The 14,426-nt window shown below is 43.0% G+C and overlaps 1 protein-coding gene across 9 annotated transcripts in view; it reads right to left on the reverse strand.

Moving 5' to 3' along the window:
- Positions 1-14,426, reverse strand: part of LOC147609852 (putative N-acetyl-gamma-glutamyl-phosphate reductase, chloroplastic) — an 87,480-nt gene that overhangs the window by 22,290 nt on the left and 50,764 nt on the right. For all 9 annotated transcript variants that reach the window (XM_086786910.1, XM_086786915.1, XM_086786908.1 and 6 more), the window contains exons 5-6: positions 3,133-3,240; positions 2,895-2,981 (exon numbers count right to left, since the gene is read on the reverse strand). In XM_086786910.1, coding sequence (XP_086643036.1) covers positions 2,895-2,981; positions 3,133-3,240 — 195 coding nt within the window. The remainder of the gene's footprint in view (positions 1-2,894; positions 2,982-3,132; positions 3,241-14,426) is intronic.

Here is a 14,426-nt window from a genome sequence, read left to right on the forward strand (position 1 = left end):
CTCGAGTACCATTGGAGTGAAGCAAGGCTGCCCACTGTCTCCCACTCTCTTTAGCCTGTACATCAACGAGAATTCGGCCTTCATTGATAGAGGAGGTGGAGGAGGCGTATCACGCTGAGGTACCCACGAGTACCAAAGACATAGCAAATGCTGTAACCAAAGGACTAGAAGGAGTAATCAAAGTTGGATCGAGAGGGTTGGGCCATTCATATGCCATTCGGATTGCAGTGGGCTAGTTGCAAGTGTCATCGCACTGCCTGAGGATAGACACGCAGAGCCATGCAGATACCTTGTGAGGAGAGGATGTGCACTGTGCCAAAAGGAGGTCGATTCATAGGAGCACTTCATGTGCAGATGCACTGTATATTATGAGATTCGAGGGAGGTTCCACTGTCTCTTCAAAGAGGGGTTTGGACCCTTATCTAGGATCATGGATTACCTAGATCAATAGTGCATGGGCCTCTTCTTACTAGAGCTTCACCGTCACACAGAGTCTCCCTGATTAGGGAGTCCAGACCCCATGGGAGACACCCACCCCGGTCCCAAGCAACCATCACTCAGTTCTTTCGACCACGAGAGGATGCCCCACCAGCTATGGATGACATACCCACAGCCTCATCGAGCCACACATTCTTGAGTGTCCGATCCCCCGCCACACCCCACTCTGGCGTGCCTCTAGACCGGGCCACGGCACTACAACGAGCCGATGCCCCATACTCGCTGGACCTCGCTAGCAACACAAACATCAGTCCCAGCTTGAGGAGATCTTGGAGAGACACTGAGCCACCTTCCCAAACCCGACGGATCTGCAGAGCCTTCTATAAGCTAACCCCATGCTTGATATCCCCCTCCCCCTACTGGGGGATTAGCTCCATAGGTTGTATGATGGTCCCACTTTATATCATATGGCTCGGATTTGACATTCTCAGCTCATAGCTCTAGTCTTTGTTTTCTTTTGTACCATGATGAGATTACATGGACACTATTGTATCACTTTTGGTCTCATAGACCCACTGGGTCTTCTGAAGACGTTTAATATAACTTTCTTTCTTTCTTTCTCTCTCATTGTGAAAAATTTCCGAATGACTATTTTGATTGTATGATTGGATAGAGTATGCAAATTATATCATTTATAGCTTATCAATCCGAGCTACAGTTTAAGAGTTATACCCAATCTTTTCACAATCATCACGTCTTGAAGGACCCTTGTGCTAGCAAAAGAATCATTGGAGAAATTCAAAACCTTAATTTGAATTGCTTGGATATAGCACAAAAGATAGACCGTTTTTGACTTTTTACAGCTCGTCAATCCGAGCTACGGTTTGAGAGTTATGATCAATTCTTTTACCATCATGATGTTGCTTTTGCATGAATTTGAACAGCATCACCTTTCCAAGGACTCTTACCCAAGCAAAAGGGACCTAAAAGATGTCTCCTATGACCCTTTCGCCGGAAAAAGGGTCATGCATCTCCTAGGATCCTTTCGCCACAAAAAGGGTTCTTGGAGACATCATGATGATCAAAACGATGCAAAATCAACATGATGATGGTCAAGAAAAAAATTGGTCATACCTCTCAAACCGTAGCTCACATTTACCAGTTTTAGAAAAGAAAAACCTTCTATTTTTTGTGCTCTATCCAACCATGAAATAAAATTAAGGTTTTGAATCCTTCCAAGGATCCCTTCGCTAGCAAAATATGATGACGGCCAAAAAAAAAAAAAAGGTTCATTATAACTCTCAAAATATAGCTCGATTTAATGAGATGTCGTCTATTTCTCAAACTCTATCCAACCAAACACTTAAATGAATTTTTCCAAAAAAATTTAGATGAGAAGATAATGTTAATCTTAGATCATTTTCTTTGAAATTCACCTTTCTTTGAACAAATATGCTTGAGTAAGAGTGCTCTTACACAATTTATTATTAAGAGTATCAATAGTTTACCATTTCTTTGGGAAATGGTGGATTGCATAATCGAGTAATGAGTACGCTCGAAAAAAGCCGCTCAGCACATTTACTCAGATCCCTCTAGGAGGTTATTGGAAAATAGACACACGTGCTCTGGGAGGTTCTTTCTACTGCTTGTCATTGATAGATGATTAAGATTTGGGTGTACTTTGAAGCTCCAAGAAAAATTGTACGGGAAAGGTTCAAAATGAGACACTACAACCTTAAAGGATTTCACAACTCAGGTGGGGGAGAAGGAGGAGGGGATTCACACTCCAAGGAGTTTGATGGTTATTGCAAGGAGGATGGTATAAAGTGCCAGCTTACCCATACTCCCGAGTCCCAAGAAAAATGAAGTCGTGGAGGGAACACAACATTTGATCTGGGAGATGGCTCGAAGTATGCTACTCGTAGAACATGTAAATGTACACGCATGCATATAAACCATGTATATGCATACATACTGTACATTACACATACATAAAATTTATATTAATTCATACATAGATACATATATATAGGAATGGATATACACATGTACATACATGCATACATATAGACCATGTATATGCATGCATACTGTATACATTACACATGCATAAAATTTATAGACCATGTATATGCATAGCATACTGTATACATTACACATTCGTAAAATTTATATTCATTCATACATAGATACATACATACAGGAATGGATATACATATGTGCACGCAACATATAGACCATGTATATGCATACATACTGTATACATTACAGATACATAAAATTTATATTCATTCATACATAGATACATACATATAGGCATGCATAAACATTTGCTTGGAATACCGGTGTAGTTACAATAATCTGGTAACAACCCTGAATTGTGTTCAAGATTAAGCAAGGAAAAAAAGTATATAACAAAATTAAAGTGTACACAAAATCAGATCTGCTCGTGTTACCTGTGTAGTACCATGTGGAAGACAACAAAACACGGCATCAACTTGAGAAAAATCTGCATCTTTGACAGCCACCATGTTTGGTAGATCCTGATTTCAGTTGAATGCACAAATCATGAGATCATGAACCCTTCAAAGCTCACACTAAAAAAGCATTAGGATGAGTGGACAGAAGAGACGTCCATGTAACAAAGCTGTAAATAAATAAAGATAATAATAGCAGTAGTGTAAGTGCTGGTACTTGAGTGACTAGATGTGGAAAGACTGATGCAAGAGGCTGGCCAGCCTTCCTGTCTGCTGTCATCAACGTTATCTTGAAAAACGGGTGTGTTGCGAGTAGACGCACAATCTGTAATTACCAAAATGTTAACAAAGTGCACAAAAAGACCAAAAATTAGTTTCAAACAAGAAAAGCAAGAGTTATGTGCTAAAAAACCTTTCTGGAAAAGAAATATTAAAAACTTTAAACTTCCCCAATACAAACGAGAGCAAGCAGCTGCACTTCCCTGTCCACCCCCCAAAAAATTACAGTTGTTCTCTTCCTGCTGGTTCTTCCCCTTTTCCCGCCAAGTCACCCCAGTCATCCTACTACACTGAAGAAAAAATTACAGTTTTGTCCTCTTCCTGCTGGTTCTTCCCCCTTTCCCCTCAAATTGTCCCAGCTATCCTACGACACCCCCCAAAAAAATACAGTTCTGTCCTCTTCCTACTATGGGTGAGGGGCCGCTGTTAGACTCACACACACAAAGGGGTCAAATATTAGGTTTAGAATTTTCTGCAGATCAGTACACGGAACGTGCAGAGATGCACAAAGATAGAGAGACACCTAGAGTACACACAGAGTGTGGAGAGTGAATGTGCAAGTCAACCCTAGCACACTTTAAATCATATCCAAGTACAAAGGGTATGATAAAGCATCCTTTCAAACTGGATATCCAAGGGGAAAAACCACATGGGAAAATTTGCCCTTGGTGGCCTGTTCATACGTAGCACTAAATTAAGTATGCATTTGCCTTCAAATCCCCTCCTATAGTGTAAGTAGGGACCTATACAAGGTAGCATATCACTCTCTGTATGAGAGTAAGCCTAAAGCTTTTTGGAAAGTTTCGAACTTCTCTCTAGGCAAAGCCTTTGTAAATAGATCTGCAACGTTATCCTATGTAGGGCAATAAGATAGACTAATCTCCCCTGCATGTAATCTCTCCCTAACATAGTGATAATGGATCTCAATGTGCTTGGTACATGCATGAAATACGAGATTTCGTGCCACAGCCATAGCACTCTTGACTATCAATGAGAATAGTAGTGGTTGTCTGCTAACACTCATGAAGATCAGCCAATAATCTCCTCAACCATACACAATCTACAATAGCAATGAAGATTGCCATGTACTCACAGCAGATGTGGCAACAGTGGGTTTCTTTTTACTCAACCAAGGTATGCATGAATTACTGAATATCATAATCACCAGCCCATTTTGAATCACTGTATGCATAAATAAAAAAACAATTTCCACTAGTGGATTGTCGAGTATCATAATCACCAGCACATTCTAAATCACTGTATGCATAAAGTTGCAAGTTGCCCCCCTAAAATAGGACAATCCAAGATCTAGGGTACCTTGCAACTATCGAAACATGCGTTTAAGAGCTTGTCAATGCTTTGTACCTAGACTGTGTCACCATCTGGTCCCTTTACTAGCTTTGATCAGTGTTTTAGGGGAAGCCCACACCAAGGTTGCATTAGTACGTACGGACCTTATTATAAAGTATGTTTTAGTGTACAATACAATACAGTACCGTACTACAGTACGGATCCGTACGAGGCATCCCCCCCCCTCCCCAAACTGACCTTTGGTTCAAGATCTCCTCATAGTTACCGATTTTTCACCGCCCATAGGCGCTCGCCTAGCCGCTTATTTATCCACCCGTATAGGCGATGTCGCCGAGGAAGCACCAAGGGGGTTTTTGAACCCAAGACCTCTTGGTCCTAGGCAAACACCTTCACCACTTGAGCTATCACCTCATTGGCAAGAACATGTGTAACTCGTAGCAGCGGTGCCCGGGGAACTAGGGCCTTTGACACACTTGTTGATACCAATGTAACTCGTAGCAGCGGTGCCCGGGGGACTAGGGCCTTTGACACACTTGTTGATACCAATGTAACTCGTAGCAGCGGTGCCCGGGGGATTAGGGCCTTTGACACACTTGTTGATACCAATGTAACTCGTAGCAGCGGTGCCCGGGGGATTAGGGCCTTTGACACACTTGTTGATACCATCAATGCATATTAAAACATTTAAACATGGCCATGGCCTTAACACATATCCATCATCACTTTGCATAAAACATAAAGCAGGACAAAACATCCACAAATGCTGAAAATGGAGCTTGCACGTGTGACACCGCATAGAGGCCGGAATGGGCTGACCCCCCCCCTTGGAGTATTTTATTACCCAAGGAGAATAATATCATGTACAAGCTTTGAGGGCCTTACTCTCCCCACGGGAGATGCCGGATTATCCCTATACAAATGCCATAGCACAGCCCAACACAAGGCTACCAAGCCGGAACATAGGCTGTAGAAATGCCGAGCCATCAATGTAATCCATATACCTCCGTGTGGGTACTGATTCTTCCCCAAAAATCACGGGTCTTCATGCAATAGAGCTAGTACAGCAAGTACAACTCTCCATTCAGCCGGTACAGCAGGTACAATGGCTGGTACAGCAAGTACAATGGCTGGTACAGCCGGTACAATGGCTGGTACAGCCAGTACGGTGGTTGGTACAGCTGGTACAGCAAGTACAGAAGCTGGTACAGCAAGTACAGTGGCTGGTACAGCCGGTATGGTGGCTGGTACAGCAGGTACAGTGGCTGGTACAGCCGGTATGGTGGGCGGTACAGCAAGTACAGCAAGTACAGAAGCTGGTACAGCAAGTACAATGGCTGGTACAGCAGGTACAGTGGCTGGTACAGCAGGTACAGCAAGTACAAATGCTGGTACAACACATACAATGGCTAGAAATCATAATAAATGATTGAATATCCTTGCCTTCAGTATTTCTTCGCGATGGAAGCCTCCAAAACAGTCCCCAACAGCCGGTATTCTTCATGGGCAGCCTTCAAGAGAGAGAGAAAGAGAGTAGCCATCATTAGAGAAGCCTTCAACGGTGGTAGAGGCTAGTGTGCAGCAAGAGAGCCTCTATTAATGAAGAGAGAGCTCTCCAATTTATAGATTTGGGCCTCCCATGAGCTAAAATGGCAAGAGAAGGCTACAATGACAAGTGGAGAGCCACACAATAGCTGAAGTGACAAGTGTGAGGCCACTTGTCTCATTTTGGTCCATTTTCTAACAAGTGTCAGGCCACTTGTCTCACTTTGGTCCACTTTCTTGCCACATGTCCCAATCTAAGAGATGGGTCCTTCCATAATCTTTACCTCTAAAAATATCCCAACTGGTAGACATTCTGTCATAGGCACTTTGCCAACTCTTGGTATCTGCTCAATTCCACATGTAATGACGCGAACAGAATTTCCATCGGAGCGGGCGAAAAATAGCAACTCTCCTAAATTTTAGGAGTGTGGTCCTTTGTATTCTAGGATAATCCCCCATTCCCAAAGCTTGTACTTTCCAAATATTTAAACATCCTGGAGTCCACCAGACCCCTTTCAGACTGGGAAATGTCCAGGCTGGTGACATCCTCCCCAACTTCTTAAAAGTTGTCCGCAACTTTAAGCTTCAAGCCATATATTCAAGATATAATCATGTCCCATCGATTGGGCGAGACGAGACAGTCTCAAAAAATCCAATATAACTGAAGAATCCATGTCCCAAAGAAATGGGCGAGACTAAATAAGTCTCCATAATACCAATATCTAAATCATGTCCCAAGATAAATGGGTGAGACAAAACAGTCCCATAAGTCCAGATAGCATAATCCATGCCAATGCATATGAAATTCAACATTTAGAAAACAATGGTATGTCGATGTAGATCACCAAGGAACTGCCTTGACGCCCGGCCCGACTTCAGTGCCCATATTCTCTACCATTGGCTCTATGTTCTACCAAGCAAGGTAGCAACATCTTGAAAAGCACTTAGGTCAAGAGAAATACTACACAGGGCGGCTAAACAAGGAGTCCTGAAAACAATCACTCGCAGGCATAAATAACCTGGTGTTCCATACGCATTTCTGCTACACATAGTTTATAGGCATTTCGGCCACCAACTCACACTACCCTCTCAAGTGCCCATGTTCCCTTCCGTCTGCTCTCTATTGTTCCACCCACACATGGTAGAAACAATCTTCAAGAGAGCACGTAGGACAAGAGAACACTACACAGGGTATGTTGTGCTTGTCACTACCCTTTGAAGTGCCCATGGTTCCCTTCCATCTGCTCTCTATTGTTCCACCCTCACATGGTAAAAACAATCTTCAAGAGAGCACGTAGGACAAGAGAACACTACACAAGGTAAGTGAACCATGAGTTCCATAAGTCCAATGCATCCCAAATAAAGGGAGCCAAAAAGAATAATCCATCCCAGTAAAAGGGAGCCATAAACATAATCCATAAACCTGAGGATGGATCCAAATTCCTAGAAAAGAAGTCCAGGAATCCATACACCTGTATACCATAATCCTTGTATACCATAACTCTTACCACATACTCCGTGCTAACCACACACCTTGGAGTAGAGGTGAACTTAATCCATAAAAGCATCATATCCATGAGATATCCAAAGATTTCTTCTCTATAAACTCGGACAGATTCGTCCATAGAAATTGCTTGTGAAGCCCAATATCTATATAAATCTCGTCCAAGAAAGAAATCTCCATGGATATAATCCATCCCAATAAAAGGAGCCATGAAAAGAATTCATCCCATTAAAGGGAGCCATAAACAATGTTTCCCTGAAACCATCTCAAGGCAAACAACAACACCTTTCTCCTTGCATAGTTATACAAGGGTTAGTGAACATCAAAAAAACACTTCATAGTAAATAGCAAAAGCACCAACTTTGCAAACTCAAAGTATACTTAGCTTTTCTTTGCCAGGTTGGTCATGAAGCCAAAAGAAATATCTCGTCACCATATCCTTAAGATATCCTGAGATATATCTCCAGATAGCTTGCCTGTAAGCTTGATAATATAATCCACAATATCCATATGGAAAGAGTGCTAAACGTGTGCACATAAAGCCAACTTCACACTTCCACGATAAAATTCTGTGAATTCATAAATCCTTAGATCAACATGCTGTCTACTGCTCATGCTCTTGCTTCATAACCTATGAAGCGGCTGGCCATGCTTAACAGCAATGATGGTAATGTGGTCCCCACTTGAGATCTTTTCTCTTCCTTATTGATAGAAGGAAGCCTCCGCTTCCAAGAAAGCCTATGCTCTGATACCAATGTAACTCGTAGCAGCGGTGCCCGGGGAACTAGGGCCTTTGACACACTTGTTGATACCAATGTAACTCGTAGCAGCGGTGCCCGGGGGACTAGGGCCTTTGACACACTTGTTGATACCAATGTAACTCGTAGCAGCGGTGCCCGGGGGATTAGGGCCTTTGACACACTTGTTGATACCAATGTAACTCGTAGCAGCGGTGCCCGGGGGATTAGGGCCTTTGACACACTTGTTGATACCATCAATGCATATTAAAACATTTAAACATGGCCATGGCCTTAACACATATCCATCATCACTTTGCATAAAACATAAAGCAGGACAAAACATCCACAAATGCTGAAAATGGAGCTTGCACGTGTGACACCGCATAGAGGCCGGAATGGGCCGACCCCCCCCCCTTGGAGTATTTTATTACCCAAGGAGAATAATATCATGTACAAGCTTTGAGGGCCTTACTCTCCCCACGGGAGATGCCGGATTATCCCTATACAAATGCCATAGCACAGCCCAACACAAGGCTACCAAGCCGGAACATAGGCTGTAGAAATGCCGAGCCATCAATGTAATCCATATACCTCCGTGTGGGTACTGATTCTTCCCCAAAAATCACGGGTCTTCATGCAATAGAGCTAGTACAGCAAGTACAACTCTCCATTCAGCCGGTACAGCAGGTACAATGGCTGGTACAGCAAGTACAATGGCTGGTACAGCCGGTACAATGGCTGGTACAGCCAGTACGGTGGTTGGTACAGCTGGTACAGCAAGTACAGAAGCTGGTACAGCAAGTACAGTGGCTGGTACAGCCGGTATGGTGGCTGGTACAGCAGGTACAGTGGCTGGTACAGCCGGTATGGTGGGCGGTACAGCAAGTACAGCAAGTACAGAAGCTGGTACAGCAAGTACAATGGCTGGTACAGCAGGTACAGTGGCTGGTACAGCAGGTACAGCAAGTACAAATGCTGGTACAACACATACAATGGCTAGAAATCATAATAAATGATTGAATATCCTTGCCTTCAGTATTTCTTCGCGATGGAAGCCTCCAAAACAGTCCCCAACAGCCGGTATTCTTCATGGGCAGCCTTCAAGAGAGAGAGAAAGAGAGTAGCCATCATTAGAGAAGCCTTCAACGGTGGTAGAGGCTAGTGTGCAGCAAGAGAGCCTCTATTAATGAAGAGAGAGCTCTCCAATTTATAGATTTGGGCCTCCCATGAGCTAAAATGGCAAGAGAAGGCTACAATGACAAGTGGAGAGCCACACAATAGCTGAAGTGACAAGTGTGAGGCCACTTGTCTCATTTTGGTCCATTTTCTAACAAGTGTCAGGCCACTTGTCTCACTTTGGTCCACTTTCTTGCCACATGTCCCAATCTAAGAGATGGGTCCTTCCATAATCTTTACCTCTAAAAATATCCCAACTGGTAGACATTCTGTCATAGGCACTTTGCCAACTCTTGGTATCTGCTCAATTCCACATGTAATGACGCGAACAGAATTTCCATCGGAGCGGGCGAAAAATAGCAACTCTCCTAAATTTTAGGAGTGTGGTCCTTTGTATTCTAGGATAATCCCCCATTCCCAAAGCTTGTACTTTCCAAATATTTAAACATCCTGGAGTCCACCAGACCCCTTTCAGACTGGGAAATGTCCAGGCTGGTGACAACATGGCAGTTTTTAAAAACATTTTGGGCCAAAAAATACCCTAGGCCGACCGTTGTCGCCGATTTTAGTCGACTTATGCAAAGTGCGAACATAGCCATTCCTCTCATTGATACAGAAAATGCAACGAGAGATGATGATGATGCAGTGCCAGCCGCTTGCGGGCGGGGTCACTGCCGTTGTAGAGCTAGAGCTGAAAGTATGATAGCGAAGGAAACATATTGACAAATGGAGCTCTCATTTTGGTAATTGTATTGTTGTTGAATGTTCAAAAATGAATTGTTTTTTCATTCATTTTTATGTCACTATATATTATATTTTTTATGTTTTTACAGACGTTATGTATTTAACGTACCTCAAAATCTCAACCCGTACTTGACTGCATACCTTACGGTACTTTTCCACCTTGGCCCACACACAAAATGGAACCAAGGTGAGAACAGGGATTTTCCAAAGTAGTAGTTAAACTGAAGGATTCACTAGCATGGATTGGCTTGAAAGATGGTCACAAAGCATGAGTATCATGGGATTTTAATCATTTGTGTGACTTATAATGTATATGGATCGGACATCATTAAAATTTGGCCAAACATCTTATTGCTTGGGCATGGATTCATGGACAAAAGAGGCCGCCTATGGTTGAGGGCCAAATCTGGAATACAAACTTGGGCAAGAAGTTAGAGGATACTAAAAGTGATGTTCCCATGTCTTTTTAGCTTGCCGACCTATCTTTTTGGGGCTTGAGCCATATTTTTAAGTTGGCTGACTTCAGCTAAAGAGAGAGGGGCTGAAGCATTGGAAAGCATGAAGGTGGGGCAACTATGCACACGGGCACTTAAGTCAGCTGCAGTTGGTTCTCTCTCTTTCTCTCTTCTGGCCGCCTTCAAGCTGGTAGTTGCACCAATGCCTCTCACTCTCTCTCTCTACTAGATGTTGTAGAGGTGCAGACGGTACAACAATAGTACCTTCTCTACTGGTCGACACAAACAGGCCGACTACAGCAGCTATTTCTCTCCCCTTCCGCCGTTGAGCGAGCCGATTGCAATATTGGGCTTGGTTCTTGTTGGCCGCCCTCTAGCTGGTCGTACAGCAGCATGTTTCTCTCTTGGTTGGTTGCTCTTTATGGTGGATTGTATGGGCTGACTATACAGTTAGTTTCTCTCCTGTGCTCACAACAAGCTCACAGCAGTGGGCTGTTTTGGCACAGATTCGGAGATTGTTTGGGACTGCTTCTGCGAGATTGTTTTGGCTTGGCTTTGTGAAGAGAGCTTTGTCAGAATCTCATGTGTGCTTTGTGAAGAAAGTTACCCAGGATATCTGTGGAAAATCTAGTGCTGATTGCACCCTCATCTTGGATTCCTTGCAAAGCTTCTACGTAATAAAGAAGTACCTATGGGGGGCCAGCCGTTCTGGCTCAGTGTGATGTCTATATTTATATTTTGTGGCTTCCAATTGTTACTATGTTTGTACTTGAAGCAGTTCTCTTCTAGTCCGAGCCATATCAGTTATAGACTATGCATGAATTTGCTCAACCGACACCCCAAAATCTATTATGTTACACAAGTAAATGACGCATCCAACTGCCTGGCTGTAAATGCCAGCATCAAAAGGTTCACCAATGTCATGCATGCTAAGCCGTAAACTTGGTTCTACTCGAGTAGAAAGCAGCTTGCATTCTTCCATGTGAAACCTTTTCAGCAAATGTTTTCTGTACATAGTTTGCTACGTAACAATGCCATCATCTCTGTGCATAAATTGTATGCCAAGATAGTAATGTAAAGGCCCCAAATCTAGCATATCAAATTCAGATTTCAAATCAGCCTTGAAATCTGAAATTTTCTCTTCACAAGTCCTTGTTATGAGCATGTCATCTACATACAAGATGACTATGAGATTTTGGCACGAGATTTCTTCATATACAAAGTGCTTTCAGCTAGACTATTCACATGACCTTGGCTAGTCAAGTGAGCATGTATCTTATCATACCAAGATCTTGGTTTAAGCCATACAATGCTTTGTGTAACCTGCATACTTTATGTTCCTCGCCAGGAACTCCAAAGTCAATGGGCTTATTTACATAGACTTCCGCTTGCAAATCCCCATTCAAAAATGCAGTCTTGATGTCCAACTGATGCACTTTCCATAGCCAATGCAATCACTGAACGGATTGTAGTTATCCTGGAAGTAGTATGGCTGTTCATTCTTCACTGACAACATCTTCAACCTCTTCCATAGAAGGGGGCTGGTTTAATGGTTGTTCCAAATGTCTCACATCATGTTCAACTTGAGGCATATCATGAATAGGGGCTGGCTAAACTGAATCCTCTCTTATGGTCATGGGTAAAAGCCCATCAAACATGTCCTATGAGCCTGCATCATGACTTTTATGCAAGTTGTGCATGGGCTGAACTCAATTTTCAGCAAATACCACATCTCTACTCAAGAAAATTCAGTGTGTCACTAGATTATAGAGACGGTATCCCTTGCCTCATTACTATAGCCTACAAATATGCATTTAACTGCTTTGTCATTCAACCTTTTTCTGAGTTGCTCTCGCACATGAGCATATGCCAAACACCCAAATGTATGCATATAATCCACTTTTGGCTTCCTATTATACCAAGCCTAAAATGATGTTATGGTCTTCAAAGCTTTTGTTGGGCACTTGTTCAACACATGAGTTGCACACATGATGGCTTCCATCCAAAAAGTATGAGGCAGCTTCTGTGCTTTCACCATACATCTAACCATCCCCATGAGAGACCTATTCTTTCTCTCAACTACACTAGTATGTTGTGGTGTATAAGGCATAGTGCACTAGTGTTTAATGGCATTCTGAAGCAAGTAATTCTTGAATGCATTAGACATGTATTCCCCCCCTCTCTCTCAACGGCAAAGGATCTGTACTTTACATCCAAGCATATTTTCAACCAATGCCAGGAAGTGTTAAAAGCATGTAAATACATCTGCTTTTTCTTTCAAAGGATACACCCAGGTAAACCTTGAGTAGTCATCTATGAATGTGACAAAATAAAGATGCACCCCCCATGGATGGTGTCCGCATCAGACCACATACATCACTATGTATGAGCTATAATTTATTTTCAACTCTAACAGCTCCATCCTTGGGAAATGGTTTGCGGTGCATCTTTCCCAAAACACCTCACATACATGTCTTGTTGGAGACTCGAGGGGTATATTGTCAACCATATGATGCTTCTGCAAAGCATCAAACAGCCAAAGTTTACATGCCCAAAACGAGCATGTCATAGCTCTGCATCATGCATAGCAAGAGTATGGGCAACCACAATATGTGCATCATATAGACACTTGTTAAAGTTGTCCAGCTTATACAAGGCATCGTGTTCCAGAAGTGACTATAGCATAGCTCCTTGAAGGGTCCTTGACTAAGCACTTCTTATCTACAAATTCAACCACCAAACCTTGATCGGTTATTGCTGACACAGAGAGCAGAATTTTCTTTATCTCCCTGGTACATACAATACATTTGTCATGCATACATTTGCACCATTGGCTGCAACAACCATGACCTTGCCTATCCCTTTCACTGGATAAGTCGAGTGATCCGCACATGATACAGTGCGGCCATTGGAAGCATAAACCAAGTGCTAAAATACATCTTTGCAAGAAGTGATATGGCTCGAAGCACCACTATCAAAATACCAAATTACATCCTTATTGTGGAATGCAATCAAAGACATCCTATTCAGTAGCTCTTGGTGTGTCGCTAGTGCATGTGTAAGGTCCTCCAGTAGATCACCCCTAATACACAAGCCAAAACAAGATTAGTACAAACCAAATAGAAGGGGTGCAGGCAAGCTCACCACCCAACCATAGGTTCATGACTGCGAACCACCCCCAAGCCAAGGACTAAGGTTCCACTCCTACAAGTCCATGCCAGTCACCCCTAACATCCCATACCACCAACGCCTACCCATAGGGGCCCTTGGCAAGACTACGTATGATTTGCCACATCCATGATAGGAGTAAGCCCCTTGGTCGTGATGGGGAGAAACCTGAATTAGGGTTAGAGTTCATTCATGGGAGACATACACAGAGAAGCAAGGGAGAGAGAGAGAGAGAGAGTTGTGGGGATAAGTCAACTCATGAGAAGCATGAGTGTGTGACTCCCCTATCACACATGTATATTGCACTAGTACACATAGTGCACTTAGTACATTAAAAGTACTAAGTGTACTATGTACTATAACTTATGGGCTTGTACACACTATAAGGGTGGGCATAACGCCTTTACCCCAACAACCTCCCACTTAAAGGCAAAGTGCCCTTAAGTAAAGGAAAAGAAAAAATCAGCATGTACATGATAATATACAAGGCCATATCAAGGCTGAAACTGGCCTCATCCAATGCCCATCAAGTGTCTGCAATGAGCAAACCGCTCCGGAGGCAAACTCTTCGTCAACAGATCAGCCGGGTTGT

This window comes from Cibotium barometz, chromosome 50, assembly GCF_041138505.1.
Source record: "Cibotium barometz isolate CiBa-2024 chromosome 50, ASM4113850v1, whole genome shotgun sequence".
Lineage (NCBI taxonomy): Eukaryota > Viridiplantae > Streptophyta > Polypodiopsida > Cyatheales > Cibotiaceae > Cibotium > Cibotium barometz.